The sequence below is a fragment of the Lissotriton vulgaris genome, chromosome 7, assembly GCF_964263255.1.
Source record: "Lissotriton vulgaris chromosome 7, aLisVul1.2, whole genome shotgun sequence".
Lineage (NCBI taxonomy): Eukaryota > Metazoa > Chordata > Amphibia > Caudata > Salamandridae > Lissotriton > Lissotriton vulgaris.
Window position 1 is genome coordinate 239,163,008 of NC_141695.1, and position 24,945 is coordinate 239,187,952.

At 44.2% G+C, this 24,945-nt stretch overlaps 1 protein-coding gene across 1 annotated transcript in view; it reads right to left on the bottom strand.

Moving 5' to 3' along the window:
- Window positions 1-8,153: 8,153 nt before the first annotated feature.
- The window catches only part of LOC147701284 (alpha-tectorin-like), a 550,081-nt gene continuing 533,289 nt past the window's right edge, over window positions 8,154-24,945 (bottom strand). Inside the window, exon 22 of the mRNA XM_086930016.1 lies at window positions 8,154-9,971. Within this exon, the coding sequence (XP_086786142.1) occupies window positions 9,886-9,971 (86 nt within the window). The 3' untranslated portion in view covers window positions 8,154-9,885. The remainder of the gene's footprint in view (window positions 9,972-24,945) is intronic.

Sequence of the window (24,945 nt, forward strand, 5' to 3'; positions counted from 1 at the left end):
TCATATTGCGGTTTACGGCAATGCACCCAACTATATTAAAGATAGGTTGGTGCAGTACACCCCTAGAAGGACCCTGCGCTCGTCTGAGAACGCTCTTCTGGTAAACCTGCGCTATCGTTTGACCACCCTTGGTGGATGGGCCTTCTCAACCACTCTTCCCGCAGCCTGGAACAAGCTACCATCAAGTCTCAGGAAGGAACCAAATTTAATGCCTTTTAGGCGATCATTAAAAACAGTGCTCTTTCGAGAAGCGTGGGGTGTGATATAACTCGGTTGCCCGCTCTCTGAAAGGACTAGTTTCTCAAGTACAAGCGCTTAGAGGCCAATCGGTGATAATGCGCTATACAAATGTAATAAATAAATAAATAAAATAAATATTCATAAAAAGGAGCTCAGCGATCGCTTTCCCTTGTTTGTTGATATAGATTTTTGTTCTTTACGGGTAATGAAATGAGATGTGATACATTTTTCTCATTTGTTACATTACACTGCTAATATTTCAGACTAGATATCAATATTGCCTTTTATTTTCATACTTCATTGAAGCAACCAACCATATTTACTCTGTGCACTTGATCAGTTACTGTCTATCCTAACAGTAAGGACTTTCATGTTTTAACTTTAATGAGACATTTATTGTATTTCTGCTTAACTTTATTCATAATATGTAAATTAATATGTGTTTACGCTTTCAATTATGCGGTCACAACATTCAAATATCGCTTCTTTGATATTCCGGGCAGTAAAACACAATATCTTTCCACCCTCTGAACAGTCAGAGACTTATGACAAACAAGCATTTGAATAAATTCACTCTCAGTTCGACAACAAAGGATAATATAGGCTAATATACAGTAGCTAACCAGGCACAAACTCTTTTCCTAGCGACTACTATTATAATATGGGTTCAAGTGCATTACAGCCAGGTATTTAAAATGTGGTTACCACCAGGAGGAACAATATACAAGATTATGGCACGTATTTATTGCTGTCATTCGTGAACCATACGTACCAAATCGATACGGCATCCAAATTGCAGTTTGAATAAATACCAGACTTCACATAATACTTAATTTCGTCTAAAATGTTCCTACATTGTTCAGAAGTCTACAATAGAAATACCTTTTACATATGATAAAAATATTGTGGAAGTGCATTGTCCAAACTACTCTTCAACAGCCTGGCGTGGTGCAATTTCTTTGTGTAACAAGATTTTACTGCTCAGTCTATTCACTGAGATCATGGCTGATGATACCATACAGCTATCCTATAACTCAAATGAAGAAAACTTACACCAGTGAACTCAAGAAGGCGTGCAGTGTAATACAGAAATGGTACAGCATTTCAGAATCCATGTTCAGCACTAGACCTTCCTGGCTGTAGGCAGATATACAGGCTATCATGTTTGCAATACGCTTGTGTGCTGTTGCACTTTACTCTTGACGAGTACACAAAAAATTAGAACATGTGGTTAATGATAAGCATACAAAATGCATAAGTGACAAAGGGTTTTTGCCTCACATTCGGAGTAATTGGTTAATAGCCATTTGACACAGGTTGACCCTGGATTTACTCATATTCAAATTGACTAACACTGATGGCCTACTTTTCCTCCTGTTCTGCTTCTATTTCTCTTCCTACCTCCATGTGCTTCCCTTCAAACACACTTACTTTCAAGTGTCCTCTCAGAAACCTCGATGTTCTCTTTACCCCTTCTGTCCATATGGGACCTTTTATCAGAGACATTGCTGCAATGTACAGGTTCTAAACATTTGTAAGATGCTCTCTTTTATCCCAAGGCACACAGTCAATACGTTTATTAACAAAATAGTGCTCATCAGGTTGGACAAAGCAACAGCCTATTCTTGGGTGTTCTATATTATCAATTCGGCCCACTGCACAAAGCCCCAGAATTTGGTACCCGGATCATATTCAGCCACATGGCATAATCTCCTGCACGCTGTCATCACTAGGTCAGCTGACTTTCTGACAAGAATGGAGCCCTATATAAGATTTTGACATTGGTCTACAAAGCTATCAATCACACATCCCCAGGCAACTTCTCTGATGGCTTAATACGTTACACCCTTATCTGCAACCGAGGATCCACCAATGAGTAAATCCTAACTTGATCTATTCCACCATGCATGGTGTACAGTTCACACTAGTTAGGACTGCTCCAATGGAACTCAATTCCAGTTGCCGTGCCATAAAGGGTAGTATGTCTCTCTAAGCATTCAAAACAGTTTTCAAGAGCTATCTCATGTTTCTTGAAATCCACAATGGTAAGGATCTTCTCTTGTTCTTCAATTACATACTGTAAATAGGTATGTGGTCGCCCATACCTTATATTTAACTGATGATTGCACTTTGCTATGTGTTTGACCTGTCAGCCTTAGTGGTCTTCCCCCAAACATTTTGCCTTTCACCTCCATTTTTTATTGAAATTCGTTTCTGCTCCAATGGAACTCAATTCCAGTTGCCGTGCCATAAAGGGTAGTATGTCTCTCTAAGCATTCAAAACAGTTTTCAAGAGCTATCTCATGTTTCTTGAAATCCACAATGGTAAGGATCTTCTCTTGTTCTTCAATTACATACTGTAAATAGGTATGTGGTCGCCCATACCTTATATTTAACTGATGATTGCACTTTGCTATGTGTTTGACCTGTCAGCCTTAGTGGTCTTCCCCCAAACATTTTGCCTTTCACCTCCATTTTTTATTGAAATTCGTTTCTGTTGTCTCTAGGACTCTGTGCACTTTACCACTGCTAATCAATGTTAAAGTGATTGTGCTCACTCCCTTAAGCATGGTAAAATTGGCTTATACCTGATAGACATATTTAATTTACTTATAAGTCTCTTGTAGAGTGGTATACCATATACCCAGGGCCTATAAATTAAATGGCATTAGTGGGTCTGCAGCACTTAATGTGCCACTCACTTAAGCAGCCCCTTAAAACATGTCTTAGGCCCGCCATTGCAGCCTGAATACAGTGTTAAACTGCTAATTTAATTTGGCAATATAACCTTCTTGCCAAGCCTTAAACACACCTTTTTTTACATATACATCATCCCTAAGGTAGGCCCTAGGTAGCCTATAGGGGAAGGTGCACTGTAATTAAAAGATTGGGTTTTTATGACTAACTTTTAAATGTCATGGTAATGAAATACTACTAAACTATTTTTCCACTACTGTGGGACCTACCTCTCTCATACTATAAAATTGGTTTGCCTTTTTACATTTAATAACTATTAACATTTGATTGAGAACAGGTAAGCATTTCATGGTTGGTGTAAAAATCCTCTTCAGTGGTAAAGTCGGATTTTAAGTTACAATTTTGAAAATGACACTATTAGAAAGTTGGCATTTTCCTGCACTATTTAGTGTCTGCAGCCTGTCCTAGGTCACATGACTCGGTGTAGTTGGTAGATGGGATTTGTTTATTCCTCCCAGACAGCCACACAAAATAGGGATTAGATGTGCCTGGATGGTCCATCAACTTGCAGGATGTGGGCGGAGCTGGGAACAGCCCCTCTTGCAACTGGGTAGGCTGTGCTTTTACTTCACACAAAGGACTTTTCAACCATGCATTGTTTATGCGTCCAGCTTGGAAGTCAGGAACCTTCAAGCACTTCAAAGGGAATTCTCTAAACACTTCTCCTACTTCAAAGAAGACACCGGTGGAACCTGCCCTGAACCCTTATAAGCCTGCTTTGCTGCTTGAGCCCTGTTTTATCACTTGAACACAGGACTATTAGATTGACTCCAAGGGCTAGTTGGATGGCCTCCCGATCAGAGCCTCAGGGGCAGCAAAGGCTCCAACAATCTTCAACCCGCACTTGGACCCAACCTGAGTGAGTCCTAACCCGAATGTGGTGCCCCTCCATTCCTGAATCCTTGGGGGTGGTGCTCAGATAACCAAAACGTGGGGCTTAGAACATTTTTGGCTGAAAACTGCTCTGAGAAACGACGGAAGACTGGGACAAACCAGCTTATCTAGGTGACCAAGGTGCACCATCGGTTGGCCTGACTGTGGGGTAGCTCCCGCTACAATTTTCTACACAGTAAATCCTGTTCAGCGGTCCCTCAACACAGGGGTATTCAGGCTCCTGGAACTGTTGTCGACTACAGCCTCCTGCCTCGTCCCTAGAGATTTTCTTTAAAATTTCCTGTAAATCCAAAGGTCAGTGTCGTCTGGGCTCAATCCATTCTCTTGAACGCGACAGGCGCTCCACCATGGCCTGTTATATTTTTCGAGCTTGACCCAGTATTGCGCGACTTCATGTTCTCAGCTGGTGCGTTCAATTTTTAGGCACTATTTTTTACCTTAAACTTTAAACAGTCATACCTCCAGTTCTACTGTTAGGATTTTTGTTAATTTAATGTCAAATATTAAATGAAATTGTACTCTATTTTTTAAACTGATGTTGGATTTTTCTTGTATTGTGCTTTACTTTATTACTGTTTGAGTGCTGCAAAAATACTTTACACATTGCCTCTGAGTTAAACCTGACTAGTTTTGTGCCAAGATACCGGAGGGTTATGGAAAGACTTATTTAGTGACATTTATGGTTCACCCTGACAGGGATTGTGGCTGTTGCCCAAACAGGGTTAACACCGCACTCAACCAACAACCCAATTTCTCACACTATGTATTACATTGTTTGCTCATTTATGCCTTTCAAAAGACACAATTGTGGTTTGTTCCATATTGTAGTAAAGCCACCTTTTCCGCGTGTTCATCCCTTATTTTTTTCTTTTTACTGGACTCTCTATTTTGCTAGTGTTGGAACTCTGCACTTAAACCCTGCCAATGACTGGTAATGTGCTCCCCGGTTAAAACATTTCAAATTGGCATATTCTTAGTAGGTATATTTAATTTGCCTATAAATTGGGCTACTGGCTAAAGGGGTGAAATATAAGTCAAACAGGACCCTCAATACTTGCCAGGGTGAGGCACCTGCAAACCTTAAATTAACCTGTGCTCAACCCTCTGGTAGCTTGGCACAGAGCAGTCAGACTTAACTTAGAGGCAATGCGAAACATATTTATTCAGCACTTCAAATAGTAATAACTTGAAAATACAACCCAAGGAAACTCCCACATAAATTTAGAAAAATAGATTACATTTTAATGAATAAAACAAGACCAAAACTAAAATCCAATCAGTAGAACCGGAGATGTGCAATTTTAAAGATGCGAGTGACAATAGCTCCAAAAAGCACAAAGCGCCAACTGAGGATATATGGTTTCACTGCACCAGGACAAAGTCACAAGTTCAGACCGACCATGATGGATCATGGGACGGCTAAATGGACCCGGTAGGAATGGTTGAACAGAGTACTTTAAATCCTGGTTGCGGGGCGTTACTAGTTCCCACTGTGAGGATGCCTCGCAAAGTTGGGGTGATCGCAGTTCCGAGGCCCTGTGATGCGAGGTCCTGTGTCGTCGTTGAGGGTCCCATTGATGAGGACTTGCAATGTGAAGCATGATGTCAAGGAAGCGTCTTGCAGTCAGGGTCATGCGCCGGTTCCGTGGAGCTGCAATGCGAGGACCTGCATCGTCGTCGAGGCTGCCATCAACAAGAGATTTGCAATTGCGAGGGCCTTTGTCGGGGAAACTTCAGACAGCGGTGGTTTTGATGCAAGCTGCGAGATCAATCTGGAGCTTTAGCACTGAGAGAATTCTTTTTGCAGAGGTGATGCAGAGGTGATGCATCGGTCCTGCTTGGGATTGCGCCACGCAGCATATGAGATGCCTCGTTTCTGATGGATCCACAAATGGACTGGAAGAGCACCTTCAGGCCACTTCCATGGGTCCAGGACTGAGGGGGTCCCACTTGACAGGGTAGGACTTACAGATGGCGGCGTTCAGAGTCACAGATGGCATAGCCAAGGTTGTTGGAGACTTCTGTCCCTGAGGGTCTTGTCAGGAAGGTCAGGCAACTATCCCTCAGTTTCACTCTGGGGTCCCCGGTTCAACAGATGCAGGTCCAGTCATTCTCACCCAGGCAGGAGGGCAGTAGGGCAGCACAGAAGTACAGTAGAGTGGCAGTCCTTTAATCAGCACAGCAGTCCTTCTTCCTGGCAGGGTATCAACAGGTCCAGAAGCGTACTGATGAGTTTGTGTCTGAGGTCCATTGTTTATACCTGGGCCTTCCTTTGAAGTTCAGAGTTTTCTTGCCCTCCTTGCCCTGGCTGTAGACTAATTACAGGGAGAATGCAGCCTTTTGTGTGAAGGCACTACACAGCATATTCCAGAGTATCTAGGGCTGTACCCATTCTGCCAGTGATGGCCCATCCAGGCACACCTAAGCTCTATATTGTGCGTGGCAGTCTAGGAGGATTACACAAAGACCATCTGTCATCTACACCCAGACATGTGGCCCAGAACCTGGCTACAGGCTCACTAAATAGCTAAGGCAGGAATATTTCAACTTTCTAAAAGTGGTATTATCAAAACTGTGTAATCTAGATTCTGACTTCACCATGAGAAAGGATTTTGTATTACAATTCCAAAGACACCAAACATGATCTGGTTACCTGCTTCCATTTGGAAATGCTCACATATTTAATGTAATAAGGTAACTCCAATGTTATAATATGGGAGAAGCAGGTCTTAAAGTAGTGAAAAACAATTTTTTTGTGTACCTTTATTGCACGCAGGGTTGTTTTTGAGCAGGATGAAGCACCTTCCTGCACGAAAACAATCTATTGAGGCATTTACCTCTATCTCTGTGTGCTGCAGAATGCACATATAGGAAGATATTTCACCTCATTACGCCTCGCTAGGAAGGTGCAGCATTTTGGCACATTCCCAGGTCCACCATTAATGGTAAATCTTGGAATGCGTCAAAAACTTTGGGAGTTGCGTGGGAACACCCACGCAATACCCATGGAATGCCTCCCTGCGACAGAGTAACTTAATGGAGCGATTTGCGATGCTTTACTCTTGATTTTTCAAGCCACTCAGGGCCATGCAACACAGCCTTGCCTGGCTTGATAAATTGCATTTTGGGGTTGTGACATGCATGCACCTTGTGGCGTGGTGAAAAAGCAATGCAACCCCCTGGATAAATAGAGCCCATATTATTTTCATAGCCACCATTGTTAAAAGCAAGTCCAGTCTTAAGAAAAAAATATTTAGTAGCCAGATATGTACATGCAGCTGGTTAACCTACGATGTGTCACTGCATGCCAAATTGGAATCAGTGTTCAGTTTCAAAGTGGAGGAGTCATATTTTTCATGCTCAGTGACAGCAATTTATTGTATAGCATTTGAGTCGTCTTCAGTGAAATGTAACCGGGCTGATAAAAATTGTGGGGGTAAATCAACGTAAAAGGTAGCAAATACCAATTTGCTTTTGTTAACACCTATGCTGTTGCAAAATGTCAAAATAAAGCACATGCAATTCATTTTAAAGCAGAAATATGAAGATGAGTTAACAAGTAACAACATCATAAAGACCAAGGCCCAGATTTACTATTAGTTTGCACCAGGTGTGCACTATTTTTATAATGCAAACCCGGCGCAAAGTGTTGTGCTGGCATTTACTTTCCAATGCAAATCAGGATATGCTTTGGAAAGTTCTCCAAAGCAATGCAAAGGAGCACTGCTTTAGGTCAAGGCATTCCATGAGTGGTACATGGGCGTTCGCCCACTGGTTTCAATACAAATCCATATCTGCTAACATTGGTAGACCGGGATTTGCACCAAAAACATACACCTCCTTGAGGCAGGAGGAACTGTAGAACAAGTTTAAAATTTTCTACATTTTTTCCAACTTTTGCTTGTATGTTGCACTATACAACACACATACAAAGTGGAAAAAATATTAAAGCATAGGTTTCGTACTGGAAGGGTTCCCTTCCAATAAAAAAATCTATGCTTGATAGAAGACACACACCCTTGCACTTTGTGCAAGGGTGTGTGCATTGGCATATGGTAGCCTAAAGTCCACAAGAGCAGGGTGAGAGGGAACCAGTGCCCTATCTTATTAGTATGCTGTTCTTCTCTCTCGTTTTCATACAGTGCAGTGCAGCAAATGTACATGTTTTGAGCATTCAACAATGTCTAGTCGATACCAAGAACGTGGAAAACTGGGATAAAGTTTGAGGTGAAATTGTACTTATAAAATTCGAAGAACATACTGTATTATTAATTTCTTTAATATACACACCTGTACTGTATTATAGGGAATTAAACATATCATCAGTACTTAATATTCCGAAAAAGGAGTTTGCAGCCAAAGGATGCATGGTGGTGGAAAATCTGAACAAAATGTGAGTAGTACAGAAAAAAATAACACTTCTGTAAACAATTGTGACACGTCTTTGGAGCTCCATCTTGGCACAAAGAGGTCATTTTAAATATGGCTTATTCACCAAAATAGCTTCCTGTAACTTACTCAAATGCAATATTAAGACAGTGTTAAATTACCTTTCTTTGTCTTCAGCAATTTTCCTTAGTAGCAAGTACAGTCACTCTTTTTTTGTTGACTTTTGGTGCCTGCAGTCTTGCGCTAATAACACTAAGATACAACTAGACCCAGAATGTAAAGGAAGATCAGTAATGAACATTTTCTCATACTTGGGGTGCGAGCATCTAAAACCAACCGACCACCACCTTATGCCCACCTACTGCACATAAATCTGTGCCTTCTGCATTACATAACTATGTGTCACCTACTGTGCATTATCTGCACCCTTATAATGCACACATTCTTGCGCCCCCAAATACCACCATGATGCAGTAGTCCCCCGATGTACAACACCTAGGGCCATATTTATGGCCAAGTCACGCAGAGCAACACAGCAAGTCACTTTGCTGCACTGTACTGCGTGACAGGGAAATGGCAGGAATGTTCTGTATTTAAGTTAGTATGGAGCATTCCTGTCCTTTCTCATGCGCTGGCGCTCTTTTGGCTGCCTAGTGGCAATGCAGGCGCCCTTGCACCAGCCTTGTTTTCATGCAGGAAGGGGCACCTCCCTTCACAAAAAGAATCCCCTGAGGCTTTTTCCTCTTTCTATGTGTGCTGCAGAATACAGAAATAACATATTTCTCCTTGTTGCGCCTCACCTGGGGAGGTGTAGGTTTTTTGGGCATTCCCAGGTCTTCCACTTCTGGTAAATCTGGTAATGTGCCAAAACCATGGATATTGCATGTGAACACCCACACAACACCCATGGAAAGGCCTCCCTGCAGCAGAGAAATGCAATGTAGCGATTTGCGCTGTGTTGCTTTACTCTGGATTTATGAAGCCGCTCAGGGCCACGCAAGGTGGACTTGTGTAGCTTCATAGATTTCATTTTTAATTAGTGTCACTTGTGCACCACATTGTGTGGTGCAAAAGCAACGCAATAGAGCTCGTAAATATCCCCCCTAGTGCTCACCTTATTCTCATCTCATCTCTCAGTGCTCACCCAATATGTATGTGCGTCTGTGTGTGCTGTGAATGACTGTCTGCATCTGGGGCCTTCTGTGGGGATGTGTGCGTGTCATTGTGCCAGTTTCCCCGTGTTTCTGTGTTTTCTGCATGCACTATACAAAGGCCTCGAGTATAAAAGATGCAGGTGCCGTAATCAATGAAGCACAAAGTTGCAGTAACTCATTGGGCAGATGACAAAGGGATTCTTCCTTCCTTGACCTTCTCTTTTGCGTGTATTTTGCTCAAAGAGGTCGTTCCAGCACCTCGAAAACACATTTTCTTTCTGTAAACAGGCCGCATATTCTGATGAATTAGTCATTTAGCCTGTAGCCCGTGCCACGAAGAGTTTCCCTGGACTGTTTTTCAATGATGTTTCCAAGTTGTAATGATCTAGGCCGATTCATGATGCTGCAGCGCCACCAGCTGGTGAGCGCTTGCAGCTGGTGAGCGCCTGTGTTAGCCGAGTAGCACAATCATCCAATAAAGCACAAGGAGCCAAATCAGGCTGCATCCCATGGTTGACCCTTGTCCTTGTAGGGCAGCTGTAAAAAAAAACCAAAAAAAACCAAGATAAATCAGGTGACAGAGCGTTTAATAGGAAAACTGGGTGTTACGCGCCAGGTCCGCAATGGCGGGTTAGCCCCCCAAATCAGGCACACCCAGCTGCCAAGGTTTCAGATTGCCATGTGTGATGTTTTCATAATTTCAGAGTAACTATGAGTGACATTTCAACAATTATGAGTGATACTTTGTCACGAGCAAAATCAAGCAATGAAGATGGGGGAAACATACAAATATTAACAAGCATTTGCAATGCAATCGGTCTTGCAGTTGGAACCTTATATGTATTTAGCTATGCAGCACATTTGCCTGGGTTCTGAAACATCTACTGTTCTTTAACATGGAGGGAAAGTAAGCAACAAACTGTGTGACACGCCAGGTATGGGAACACATGGAGAAATGTTGCCTTTCAGCTGGAAATGGAATAGTCCGAAGCTCTTTATTTAATATAAAATCAGGGACATGGGTGGTCATATCACTGAATATACAAGATTTGAAAAAAATATTACTGTCTACGGTTGCTCGTGGAAGACAATTTCTATAGACTGGAATCTAGAGAATGCTAAAGTGATTCTGGTATTTTACTGACCTCTACTGGTCGTTTTCTATCAAGAAAGTTAAATAGAGGCGGTTGAAGATAAATAAAAGTCCCTAATCAGAAGCAGACAAGTCCTAGAGCTGATCCCCAGAGCCCACAAAGTATATACACATATAAGTATATACTAAAGTATAGATAAGAGGTCTTGAGTGCTCGACCTAACAAGGAGGTTACGTATATTTTTCAACAAAACATGAATTATTTGCAGTGCTCTGTCTGATCAGCCCTAGGCAGGGTATTTGAAACTGTTCACAGACAGAGAGTTCTCAGAGCAGGGCTCCTCGTTGGAGGGAACGCCTAAACCAGGCGTAGAGAGGGTTTGAAGCTTCACCTCCAGATAGGGCCGAGAGCAAATGAAACTTCATCCTTACCCTAACTGGATTGAGACCCCATCCCTAAGCCAGCCCCAAGCCTAGCCCAGTCCTGACCCTCACTGGACTGAGACCCCCATCCCTCAGCCTGCCCCAATCCTAGCCCTCAGTGAAACCGGTCATCCGAATCTTCACTCCACGGGGTGTGGCGTGTCCCCTCCATCTAAGCGCCTACCATCTGGAAGAAATGGACACCATGAAAGACACCACATTGGAAGACGGACTACAACGCACCCCTTTGTACCCTCACATGGCCCCAACAGGATGTAAAGTACACTTTCCATTCCATAAAAATAGGTTTACTTTTACCCACGTCTAGCTATGAGGAGGAAATAAAGGATTACACGCAAGTGTTTGTTTCCAGGGGCTGCATGTTCCCCGCCCGGGACTTTCACTAGTAAACCTGCTGCATTCTGGGACTTGCAGTCTTAACTCTGTCCGATGTACTAGTTCCACTAAAGTGTCAGACGTGAGACTAAAAGTAGGATATGAAAGGAAAGCCCACAACCAACAAGCATTGGCGAAGCCAACAGTTCTCGAATTTGCGGTGTTCGATCCTTAAATGGCCAGGACATCATGTGGCGTAATGGGAGGCAGTTGAGCCTGTTCTTAAGAGAGGTGGAGCCGGCTTGGTAAGGACATGCTGAGGTCCCAGCTGCTGCCCATGATTTACAAGCTAGGGAATAGGAGGAGGGGGCATCAACCTATTGACAATACACCTGGAATAGCATGCCTTGCTGCATGTGACGGGCTGGTCCAGATAAAGCTGCTAAAGAAGGACCTGTTCGAGATAGATAGGTTGTTCTCAGAGGCATAATATTGACTAATTGGACAAAGTGCCTGTCAAGCAGGATTTGAAGGGTCGACAGGAAGACCGGGTCGGGGGACAGAGACAGCCTGGAGTTTAAGGGGAAGAGGACTTTTGCTGAGCAAAGGGTAATGGGACAGTATCTATTCTGATACTGTTTACTCCCGAACCAAACTGTTCAGGCAATGCATGGTACATCTTTCCTTCACGTGTTCTGAAACCTACTTGGTGGCATTTTAAGATCTAATAGTGGGGTGGCAGTTTTGAGGGGGGTGGAGATAACACCATACGTTAAAAAGGTGGGAATCAAAAGAGATGGAGGTTTAGATTAAGTTGTCCTATTTTACATCTGGACATTTAAGTGAGAATTGGAGAGAAACGTAGATAACACTGTATGCACAGAGTTGGCAGGCTGTTTGGAAGCACGGTTTGATGGACAGAACAAATACAAGATTGTGCGAATGGCAAGACCAAGATAGACCTCTATATTTAGATGTTCTACTGACGCGATATAAATTTGAAAAGAAGGGGTTTACAAACCCTATGTAAAGGGACATCTGTACACTCTGAGAGTGGAGGCGGCAAATGACGTTCAGATACCTATATATTCAAAGTATGACTTTTCATTACTGAGCTCTCTAAGATAGGAGCTCTTCGACATTCAATTGACTATTGAACTGCGATTCTGAATCCTTCCAGTCACGGAAAGATTAAGCCAATTAAAAAAGGCACAATGCACGTGGGCTCGCTTTGCTGCAGGCTGGCAAGGTGGTGAAGTGAACTAGGGCCGTTCAACGCCCACGTTCAGCTGCCTCGTCCGATCGAGGGGAACAGCCTGCTTCATGTCACCTGGAGTAAACACACAGCACACTTGAAACTTAAACCCACTGTGAGGGCCACCGTGTTATAATGTTAACTTAAAAAGTGATATATGCAGCTGTTCCCAGGCTGAGAGGGGCCAGCTGTGCGCAGGCTGGGGGGGCTGCGGGGGAGTCCGGGAATGGAGGGAGGCGAAGCGAGGGCTGCAGGCGAGCTCGGGAGGGGGGTAGGGACCATACGAGTGCACATCAAGAAACAGCAAAGGGGAAGGTATATTATATAAAATAAGGGCAACAGGCAAGTTAACGGTGCAAAGGGCACATGGGGAATTGGAGGGACATGGGAGAAAAAGAAGTGCGAACAACATAAAAACAAGCATTGGCAATGCCCCGAGATCACCCCCGCAGCCTGAGCTAAGATAATGCCCCAAAGCAAAGCAAGCTCCTTTGAGCCAGCTCTCACTGCCAATGTCTGAGAGCCGACTCACCCACACTCTTGCCCCCACCCCAGGCGATCACACACTGCCACTTCCTAGACTCTGGTGCGGGCGTTGTGCTCTCCTCCATCCCTTCTGGCAGGCAGCAGTTGAACAGGGGAGGAGGTCAGGTTGCTTGGTGACGCCTTGCTCTTCCTGGAACTCACCGCAGATCCTCTCCAAGATGAGCCCCTTGTTGCCGAGCAACCTGCATTCGGGCACCAATCCCAGCGCGGCAAATTCCCTGACGTCAGCGGTGCATCACACAGGGTTCCCGAGGCTCCTGAGCTGGCGGCAGTGATCCTAAGGGCTACTGGAGTATCACTTTAGCTTGGGGCCGCGGCGGTGATCTGGGGGAAAGTTTAAATGGCATGCCCAAGGTGATAACACAGTCACAAGCAGAGATGTGGGGGAGGGAGCGGGACAGTAGGCTCGGACAGCGAGAGGGGTGGCATGGGGACAAAATAGTGCTCAGAAAGCACGCAGTAAAGGGGCCAATAGCCGTGTAAGGAGACATGGCCGTCATAAGGCAGGACTAGCAGCGCTTAAACCAACCTTTTAGGCAGCATTTAGGCAACATTTATAAAGGACAAAGCCACAAGCCAATGAAGAAGTGGGCAGGGGAGTGGGCGGGGTTTCCCTCACCTTTAGTGTATACTGCATGCTTCGCAAAGCGAGCAGCGCATGCGCTGCACCACTAGGCAAAACCTAAAAATGACACCCATTTGAGCAACGAGAAACTGCGAGACAGAGACTGCAATCAATGCAGAGGAGTTGCAACTTTACTTATAGTGCATGCCGATTGATGAAATGCTGCGCTCCTCCAAAACAAAACATAAACCGCAAAGAAAGTTATTCATTAATTTAAGGATTATACCCACAGTTGTATCATGTCATATAATGCATACTTGGATATGTGCCTTTTATTTTGCAATCCAATAAATGTAGTATTATTGGAGAATGCTTGCCCGACATATTTTGCTAAAGGTGACTATGTTCATTATATTATGTAAAAGTATACATGATAATGTGTCCAATTATAACCTGATTCCGGCCTAGGTAAATCAGTGCTATTCTCATCTTTGTTGCTCTGCTCCCTGGCTCTTTCCTGACTCTTTTCCTCTTCCACAGTTTGACTCTTTTCAGTTTTCAACGTTTTGCTTACCATGTGCTGTTTCTCCTTGTTTGTCCCATATATTTCACTTGCCTGTTTTTCGCATGTCTCATCCTCATTCCAGCTCAGCACCTCCTTTCCCCTGCTCTATCTTCTCTCCCAAGTCTCACCCTTTCTGCTTCCCCCTTTCTCTCTCTGATACTTCTGCAACCTTCATCACACTCCCCTGCCATACTATACAATGTTCATTTTCCTATTTTGACTAGTCTCTCCGTCCCCCTTTCTTTTTGTCACAGTGTCTTGTTACATTCCCCTGAAAAAATGAGGTAGGGGCATTCATTCCCCCACCCATCCTGTTGTGCTCTGTGACATGAACGTCTCTGGTTGCATGAGGTACTGGTCTGAATGCGATTTGAATAATAAGGAGGGATGTCCCTAGAGACCTATGACTTCCTAGCATGACTGTTTACACACATTGAGTACAGTCAGAGCAGACAGGATGTGAGTATGTGCCTGTCATGTCTAGTGTGGTTTAAGGTCCTTTACTTCTAAGAGAACACTACTGCCTTCTTTCTACTTCTGGTGCACTCACAACTGGGGCCATAGGCTGCAACCACAACAAAAATGAAGCACCAGAAGTAGAAGTGCCTGGCATGCACTTCACAAAAGAAGAGTGCCCCTCACTATTAATCCAATATACAGGTGCTGCACCGAGGGCCGGCACCGCAGGCGTGACGGACCTGTGAGGGTAAGGAAATGGGAGGCTTCGGGTACAACGGGCCCACCAGCACATTTTATTCCATGGAGCATCGCCCACCAGGCCACAATGCAAATGCACTTGTACCCTTTCTGTCTCAACTGCATGCTCACTTTCCTACTACATTACTCTCATTCAGCTGTTTTCCTTCTATATGTTTCACTTACTTTGAAAGTTTTATACTCGTACAACCATTCTAAATGGCAACTCCGGCACCTCTGTATTGCAACTGCTCAGCTCTTTCCGAGGACAAAGGTGCGAGGGGGTTGCAGTTGCCACTCATCTCCAACCACTTACACTTGCCTCCCTTCCTCAAGCGGCACCGTCACTTTCTTACCTTTTTACTTTGATGTCTCAGTCTGAAGAGTACTGATGCTAGGTATGCAGGCTGTGTGGTGGCAGCATCTTCCCAGAGGTGAGCACTGGGTATACGAACACTCACACGCTCTCACCTCACGAGTGTGTGGTAAGCACACAATACAGAAACACTCATACCCTGGGGCAGAGTCTTTAACCCTTTAAGTGCTGATGACGGAACCGCTCCGTCATCAGCTACGGGTGAGCTCTGCTGATGACGGAGCGGTTCCCTCATGGCCTGCTCGGTGCGCCTGTGCGGCGCGAATTTCGCGCCTGCGCTGACATTCTATTGAGCGGGGCGGGCCATGACAGAACCGCTCCGTCACAAGCACAGGTCAACCGACGCTGGTGACGGAGCGGTTCCGTCACCAGCATGCGGCCGCCGCGTGGCCGCCCGCCCCCTTAGCACTGCGGTGGAATAGCCGCCGCAGTGAAGGGGTTAATACCTCGCATATGTTTATATTTTACATGCAAATACATTCTGACTGGTGTAGAACTATTAAGTTGAATTTTACATACCAGGGGGCCAGGCTGCAGTGCTAAGGCACCAGGCCACCACTGCAGCCACAGCCGCAAATCCACTGCGGGTTGGTCGCAAGTGTTCATTACCCCGCAGGGGGCCCCTTCCGGTTGCGCGGCACAACATGATGGGAGCTGCAGCAGAGGCGGGGTCCCGGCTGCGCTGGCTTACAAATGCCACCCCCTTGCCCTCCCATGGCCTGTAGGTGTGGGACTCACAGACGGTGTGTCCTGGCAGACTGTCTCGGCAGTAGTGTGTGGGCAATTATAACTTACACTCATGAAGACTTCCTTAGTGAATAAGATGTGCTGCAGGGCCGGGATTACGTGTCGGGTGAATGTTTTACATTGTAGCCAGCTAAGCCAGCCCCCAAGTCTGCCACAAGCAGGCGTGGACACACTGCTGTCTGCTAAGAGCTTTGCTCTGTCTGTCAGTGTGGTGTAATTAGTGCTGGGTTCGGCCTGCTGAGGAGGTGCTATAAATGCATGACAATGCATTTTCAGTGCGGTGATGCAGACCACCGCACTGAAATGTGTTAGTTTAACGCCTGATGTGTGGTACTTGGCAGGGCTGCACACCCAATATCCCTTTTTTTTAACTCAGTTAATCGTCACTTGTAAAATACTTGACATAATACTGCAGGTAGACAATGTATACAATATAGACTTAATACTTCATGTTTGTGTCTTCATATAGCCTGCGCTTCCCCATCCGGATCTGTAGAGATATCCACGTATGATATAGCCACCAGCAAATAAGGATAAACAATCGTGATCTTTCTTACTGTGTTTTACTCACTACATCGTATCCCCCTTCTTGCGACTTCACTCATTAAATACAGGGCAGAACCTACAGCATGTGCTGCACCATTTCAAGGCAGACCAAGGGCAGACTAGGTAAGAGGGTGCCACCACCTTGTAAATATGCCCCTTTCGCCATAATCCTCTTTGGCAAAAAGGGCGTGCAATGGGTGATTTTCAAGGCTGAGACAGTGCCAAAAAACTGCGTAGTTCTAGCAACATGGATTACCAGGTTTTAGAATGGTGATGCAAGGAGAATTTATTAATTTCTCCTAGCATTTTGCTCTTTCCATGCATTCCGCAGCACACATAAGAAGAGCAAATCACCATTATTCATTGTTTTTATGCATTTGACCCTCCTGCACGTAAACAATGTCCTCTGCTGCGCAGGCACAATTGCAACATGGTGGCAGGCAGTGGCGGCTGATGAAATTTGAAAGTAGTGAGGCATAAAAGTTTGGTATGACTTTTATATAGTGAGCAACGCTGGCAGGATTCTCCTCCCGAGAAAAAAAGTGAAAAAAAGATAGGCAAATGGTGCATTTTAAAGCAAATTATTATAGTAATAAAGCAGGGCTTATAAAGCATGGGAACGTATAGTTTTGAAATATTAATATATAAAAAACTGCCCTATATCTTACTGCATAATATGTTCAACAGTTACTGTAATGTGCAAATTATACAAGACAACAACTTCAGCCTGTTAAAGTGTGTGCTTGCCCATTATCTTGCACTGCATAGAGCATCAACTTTGGAAGAAAACGCTCTAACGAGGCTTCTGGAAGGAGCCACAGCTGATGATTGCAATCAGTCATATATAAATATATCTTTAGTGGGATGAAAAATGTAGGGACTCTCTAAAAGGGAACACGTAAAATACATGACTTGGATTCCCATAGTGTGCTTCTACCCGACTGACCTTTTCATTTCTCTCTAAGATGTCATTTCCTCCAGCTACATAACACAACCGACCTACGGCTAAAACGGCAATTGGCTTTGTCAATGGTTGTTAGCTGTTTCACATAAGTGAGTAACCACAAGTGTTTGTTTTAAATAATTACCCTTCAAAATGTTTCAATTCTGAAATTTCAAAAGACTTGAGGCCTATGGAAGGAGTTTTGGCCTTTAGTTATGTGCGCTTTATGTTAGATATTTATGTCCCTATTCTCTGCACATCTCGTCCATTATCACATCTTCAACCACCTCTCTTTCCTCTTCAGAACTCTCATTTCACCCTTCCCCGAATGCACTTCCCTGCATCTCCCTCACTTCACCACTTACATCATACACAGCACTCACTCACATTTAAGGAATGTATTTACTTTTGTCCTGTAAATATGTTGCCATCTGTGCACCCTCTTCACACACATTTCCACAGAATTGCAATTACAACTGGAATACATGACCATTGCTCTGTGTGCTCTGCAGTGAGGCCAACCCACTGACAGGCACTATACTTTGGCTTCAGTGTCAGTGTCAGGGCTCTCAAAGCCCCTCATAAACACCTGGCAGGCTCAAAGTATGCACAGAAGAAAATACCAAAAGAAACACATGGTTACATAGCTAACTCTTGAGGAAGGCAAGATTAAGTAAAACTTGAAGATAAGAGAGGAATTAAATCGCTGACATGCATTGCCTTAAAGTTTTTTTTAACACATTGTTCGGAAATCAATCTATGTTTTTGCCATTAATGTAGTTAAGGGCATGAAGATAGGGTCAGTTTTAATGTCATACAGCAGATAACTGTCTACTGTAAGCAGATATCTCTCGCTTTGCGCTTGACTTGAATATTTGGATCAACTTCCAGGCCCGGCCCGTGCATGGCGTTATACCGGGACGGTGACGTCAAGCGGGGGAGGGGCAGAGTGGGGGTTTTTAAAATGCGGAATATGACCCATTACAGGTAAGTATCGGGAAAAAAAACCGAATTTCGTTGCCTACGCTACATCACATTTGGCGATGCAGAGCGGGCAACGAAATTCGTTTTTTTTCCGTTACTTACCTGTAATGGTCCATATTCCGCATTTTAAAACCCCCCACCCTGCCCCTCCCCCGCCTGACGTCACCGCCCCTGTATAACGCCCTGCACGGGCCGGGCCTGTCAACTTCACAAGGGAACAAGAACCCTCATTGTTGCTAACTAACTGATTAGGACAGTCAGTAAATGACCAGTCCTTTCTGAACACATGAGCAACTGCTGACAATTGTTAAATTCCCCTCAATGTTTGAAGAAAAAAAGGAAATCCATTTGCTGTCCCTTTTCCTTGCAGCTAGCACAACATCGTAATGTTGAGATTGTGAGTTGCTATCAAATGCACTACTGGCGATGCTACTTTTGAACCCTGCCTTTTGGTTTTTCATTCCTGCAAAGCCTGGAGCTCTGGGCAAAGCAGGATTTACGAGGGAGAAACACTAAAAATATTGTCAATACATTGGGACCTTTGTAAGCTATATGCTCGTACCTGAGAAGGGGCCATGCAGTGTAGAGAAAAGAAGCACCGTGCTGTTTTACCAGCCTAGCATAGGTAGCAATCACCAACAATAATCACTACAAAGTGTTGCTCTGTTTGATGACATTGGCTGGGGTTTCGAAATGTATGGAGATATCATTCACTGGGAGTCCCCTTTAAATGCAGGTCCCTTCTACCACATGAGTAAAACATTATTTGCAATCAGACAGGCATTTTCTGCTGGGTTTGCACCACTCGTTTGAATTCAACTAGTGATTGTAAACTAGACGCTTTCAGTCAGGGGACAGAAAATGAGATTTGCAGCTCTGTGTCAAGCTGCAGACCTGTAAGGATTGCTAAACTCAGACTGGCCTGCTTGTCTTTTGGATCCATTTTGCAGTGGAACAAATGCTACAGCTCCACTTCTAACGGGACCCGCGAAGTGCAGCCGGGACCTGGGGTGTTACAGTAGGGGAGGTTAGGGTGGTGAGGGGGGGTCTCAGAACAATATTCATAACGGAAGATTAGCCTTCTAATACTTACCATTACAGAGTACAAGTCAGCAAAACATGTGCTTCACAGTGCTTGCATCCACTCCAGCGTGTGACGAATGGGAAAGGGTGGAATCTATGCCTGGGAACAGCCACGGCCCGTGGAGGGAGTTTCGGTGGAGCGGAGAGGCGGGGCGGGTGAGGGGCAGGATGGGGGTGCTAAAAACTGTAGTATGGATAATTGAAGGTGAGTAAACAATTTAATTAATAAAAGAAATTTCGTAGTGCGCCCTGCATCGCAAAATGCGATGCAGGGTGCGCTAAGAAATTTGCTCTGCCTCTCCCCCCGCCCCGCCTATCCGCCCCACCAAAACTCCCTCCACGGGCCATGGCTGCCTGGGAATGACTGATGGCTGCTCCGACGCAGGTAGGGAGACTCCCACGCCCCAAAGAATGACTCTGACAGCATCACTGGTCTATACTGATACTGTATCAGACTGATATAGACTACAATGGCATTGATTCATTATGAAGGGCATTAGAACAGTAAGCCCTGCATTGTGCTTCCCAGTTCAGAAAGTTGATTTACTGCCTGGCTTCCGTCTCCTGCTTCAGAGCGAGGTGGGGCAGGCGGCCTGGAACAGACAGCCCAGACTTTAATACACCAATTTGTTTAGGGATACGATCGTATCTCTAAATAAATCAATCTATTTTATAAGTGTACAGGAATGTGAAGGAATTTCAGGGGGCGCAGACCCAGAGCCCTAATGGAGAATACACCCCTGGTGGCAGGGTGCATTTTAATTTTTTGCGCGAACGCTTTGGAAACACAGGGATGTGCCTAATATGATGCATCCGTGAATTTGGCGCAGCGCTGAACTCCGTTATTTTTTTGCAAATATGCATCAATGTCTTTTTAGCTTGCCATATTTTCCCTCACGGAGCATTAATGTTATACCAGCGTGGTATCTCTCCCCTCTCACTCACTGTGTGATTGTACTTTCAAGAAAAAAGGCAGAAAGTCAGGAAACAATTTTTATTTTGTATTTCACAAGTCTGTTAAATACAATATGACATATCAGTCATTCCTCACTTTTCAGACAGCATCTTTATGGGTTCAAGGTCCCAGAATGCAAAGTACTGTTGGCTAAAGTGCTAGACCTGGGTGAAGGTGTTATACGTGAGACGCTTGTCAGGAATGTTTTCAAATGTTTCTAAATCTTCTAGTCCTTTTTAACAACTGCTTGTTTCACTCAAAAACCAAAAGTAAACTCTGTTCACAAATTACGTGAGTATTTACTCTTTATTTCACATCATGTATTAATGTTAATGTTAATGTTAAATGTTAATGTTAAAATATTTATATAGCGCAACGTACACCGGATTGGTTTCTTGGCGCTTCTGGGATGGGGCTCTGTGGGATGGAGGCTCAGGAGGAGTAGGCTTGCTGGAATAGCCACGTTTTAAGCAGCTTTCTGAAATGAGGATGCGAAGCAGTCCACTCATGTATGCTCCATGTAAATATATATATTTTTTTATATACAATAAAAAATTACAGAAATAAAAAAAAAAAAAAAAGAACGGATTGAGAAAGGGAGGGAATTCCATATTTGAGGGGAAAGCGTGGAGAAGCGGGTGCCGCCATATTTTAGGCGCTTAAATCTGGGAGTGATAAGTAGGTGTTGTCCAGCGGAACGAAGGGTACGAGAGGGAGTGTATTTTTTGATCCGATTTGAGAGGAACCTAGGGCCTTTGTCTGATAGGGCTCTATGTGTAATACAGCAGATCTTGAAAGTGCTTCGCTGTTCCACGGGAAGCCAATGCAATTTTTTTAACAAAGGTTTTGTATGGTGGCGGGCCAGGAGTTGGAAGATCAGTCTGGCCGCCTGATTCTGTATCAATTGCAGCCTGTGTATCTGGTAAGCTGGAATGCCAGCATACAGTGCGTTGGCATAATCCAGCCGAGAGACAATGAGTGCAAGGACGACCAGAGTGAGGGCTTCTATGGACAAAAATCTTTTTATTTTTTTTATTTTCCGTAACATAAGAAAGCAGGCTGATACCACAGAACTAATCTGTGGGGTCATTGAAAGATCACTGCTGATTTTTACGCCTAGGCTTTTTGCGGAAAGAACTGGAGTGGGCTTGGGGCCCAGAGCGGGAGGCCAGAAGCTGGAATTCCAGGGGTTAGAGGACATAAGTGTATTAAAACAAGCATTGCCTATGCAAATTGTGTTGTCTTTTGTTTGGTGGAAAGTGTTATACAGTGCGTCACAACACCAAAAAGGTACAACATGGACCACAGCAGCGCAGCTTTCCCTAACCCTAAGAATGGGTAAAGGGCAAGTGGCAGTAGCAGGACCAACCTCACACACTTATCTCACACACACAGAGGACAGGTACAGCAGAGGTTGCTAGCACACTATAGAGGGAATAAGAGGAGTTAAAGGACCGTTGTACACCCTCAGTAAACATACACAAGAAGCACAACACACCTGGAAGAGTCAAACCTCCAACAGAATTAACATATATCCATGTACTACTACAGAATGATGAAACACACCTACTTAGTGTGGTGGATTCTTTGTCTTGCATTGTAAGCATCCAAGAGAACTTCAGTTCCCTAGTCAACATTTATGCTCCCACTTTGGACCCTTCTCATCGGTTCAGGGACTGGGGAAGGGGAGCGTAATATTATAACCAATTGTGTTGTAAATACAGGTTAACCCCGTTGCATGAAGTTGCAGACATACAGGACAGCAACTGAAATGAAGTTGAAAAAAACTGCAATTGATTCAAGATGTGGTTTGGAACTGGCTCATACTTGAGAGTCACCCAACCTCTAAAGTCATACTTGAACTTCACTGGCTTCCAATTAGGCGCAGAATACAGTTTAAAGCCCTTTGCCTGGTCCACAAGTCCTTGTATGGCAAGGGACCTGACGACCTCACCAAACTCCTTCCCCGATATACACCATCACGCACTTTGAGATCAGCCAACCAGGACTTAGTATATAAACCAAGAATAAGGAGATCCCGATGGGGTGGAAAATCTTTTCTTACCAAGCCTCCAGATCACGGAACTCGTTGCCCCCCGCGCTGCGCTCACAAAAATCCAAAATGTGCTTTAGAAAGGCATTGAAAACTAGGCTTTTCTCCCTGCCCTAAACCTGCTCTCACCGCTTTTTCTGTACCATAGCGCCAAGACGCCGTGGCATTCGAGCGCTTTATAAATATTTCAGTCAGTCAGTCAGTCAGTCTAATGCTAAAGCAAACAAAAGGCTGTCAAGTGCAATGACATTCAAACACTGCTCCCTGCCCTTCTCAGATCTCAGAACAGAACAAACTGATGATAGAGAGTCCATTTTTGGTGGAAAAATAAGAAAGCTATTTATAATGGGACATGCAACTTAAAAAGGGCAATTGTGTGCGAACAAAGATAGAATGAGTGATGGCAGCATCTCACACTCCTTGGTGTCGAATGATGTGCTTTGGTTTAGTTGTTATTTCATCCATCATTATGAAAAGCTCTTTCTACTTCAACCACGGTGGGGGGAACAAAATACAAGACCATACTGAAATATGGGATGAACAAAGGCATATATTTAGGTTAATATTGATGGAGCAAGGATTCGCACGTAAAGCGCCTTGTTCTAGTGCAAGAACCTCGCCTAATGTATAATCCTATTAAACCAGTTGTTCGTCATTTATTATACGTTTTCCCAAACACGCGGGTGTCCCCAGGATGCTTGCTCATATGTCTTTTCCATATTAACGAAGCTTGCACTAAAGAATCGGCTGCTTCGCTGAAATTCAGTCTGCGCATGCGTCGGTCATACCCATGTGATGTGACGCACTCGCATTCTGGAGGGAATCTGTGCTCATGCGCACTGTTGCAAACATGGCCGCTTGTCTCTCACCACGCTTTCTGCTTGCCACTGCTGCTTTAGCCTATCTGTCTTTTCGCACTAAACAGTAATACTATAGTTATTATAAAATAAGGGATGTTTAGAATTTCATCATGGTATACAGTGTGATCATTTTATATGTGATTTTAATTTGTTCTCGCTTACTTTTCATGTACCACGTCTTTGGGGCTGGGAAAATCGGGAGCGGAGCCATACTTGAGGCTCTGCTGGGCTTGAACATGTGACCAAGGAAAACTCTACTGCGCAGAAGCTGAAACAAGCCAGCTGGCTCCTGAAGCACAATGCGCCTGAGAACTTCCCTGGGAAGACAGAATCTTACCTTGGACGATGCAACTCTGTTGCTACCTATTGTGAACTTTGCTGTACTACTGTATTCTATGCATGGGAACGTGAACCCAAGGGGCGGGTAGGAAATTTTAATATTTAAGATGAAAAAGTTGAATTCTAGGAGGTGGTAATGACCGCACCACCTCTCCTGACCAATCATAATGTGGGAAACTGTCACTTGCAACATTAGTGGGTGGTCTGAGAGACCCCAAAATGGTATAACTACCCTAGTTTAGCTTAGGAAAATTGTCCGACTTGTCCGAATAGCAGACCTGTCACTGACCCTACGAACTCAATAGGTGCTCAATCTGAAAGTGCTGCGGAGCACTCTGTCCATACTTTCCACAAACTCTTAAGGGGTGGAAAAAATCCTAAGTGCTGGCGAAGCACTTTGCTGGGAAATTCGAAAACCCAATCGGGGTTACTGGCGGATTACTTGCAGGAGGGGGTAACTAGGCGTTGCTGTCCGAAGCTGTGGGTGTTGGTCGTACCCTGGGAGGCCCAGTCCTTTGACCCAAACCTGAGGGGTATCCTGTCCTGATCTGTCCGTGGGCTGTACCTGCTCGCATTCTGGCATTCATTTTCTGAGGGTCCCTGTCCCCGTCTTCCCAACTGACCCGTGGCCAGGGTTGGTCTTCAATCTGAATTAGGTAAATATTAAACTTTGGGTTTGCGTCTCTCTCTCTCCCTCTACTTTCCTATTAAAGCACTCTTGCCTGTGATATTGCTCTATTACCTTTGAAATATCAAGTAGATGCGTTTGTTTCTTAGTTTGTTCCCTTTCTCCCTCCCTCCTATAGGATATCATTGATTTTATCATAAGTAATAGTATGTTCCAATTTTTCCCTTTCCTTTAGTTGATTGCAGTGAACTTAGCAAGAATAGTCGAAAGCACTGAGGATAAGTACATGTTTTAGGCCCCATCCATACCTTATGTCCTAGTATAAAATTGCAGTGACTAGTTCTGTTCTAAATTCCTACCTTTAGTCTTCCCATATTCTCTAATGGTTCTAATCTTAGTACAAAGTTACTTATTGGTTTTGATTTTGATGTTTGATAGATTATTCTGCATATCGCTTATTGCCTTGGCATCTTCTCTTTGAACTTATATATAAAGTTTTAAACTTCATCAGGTGTCTG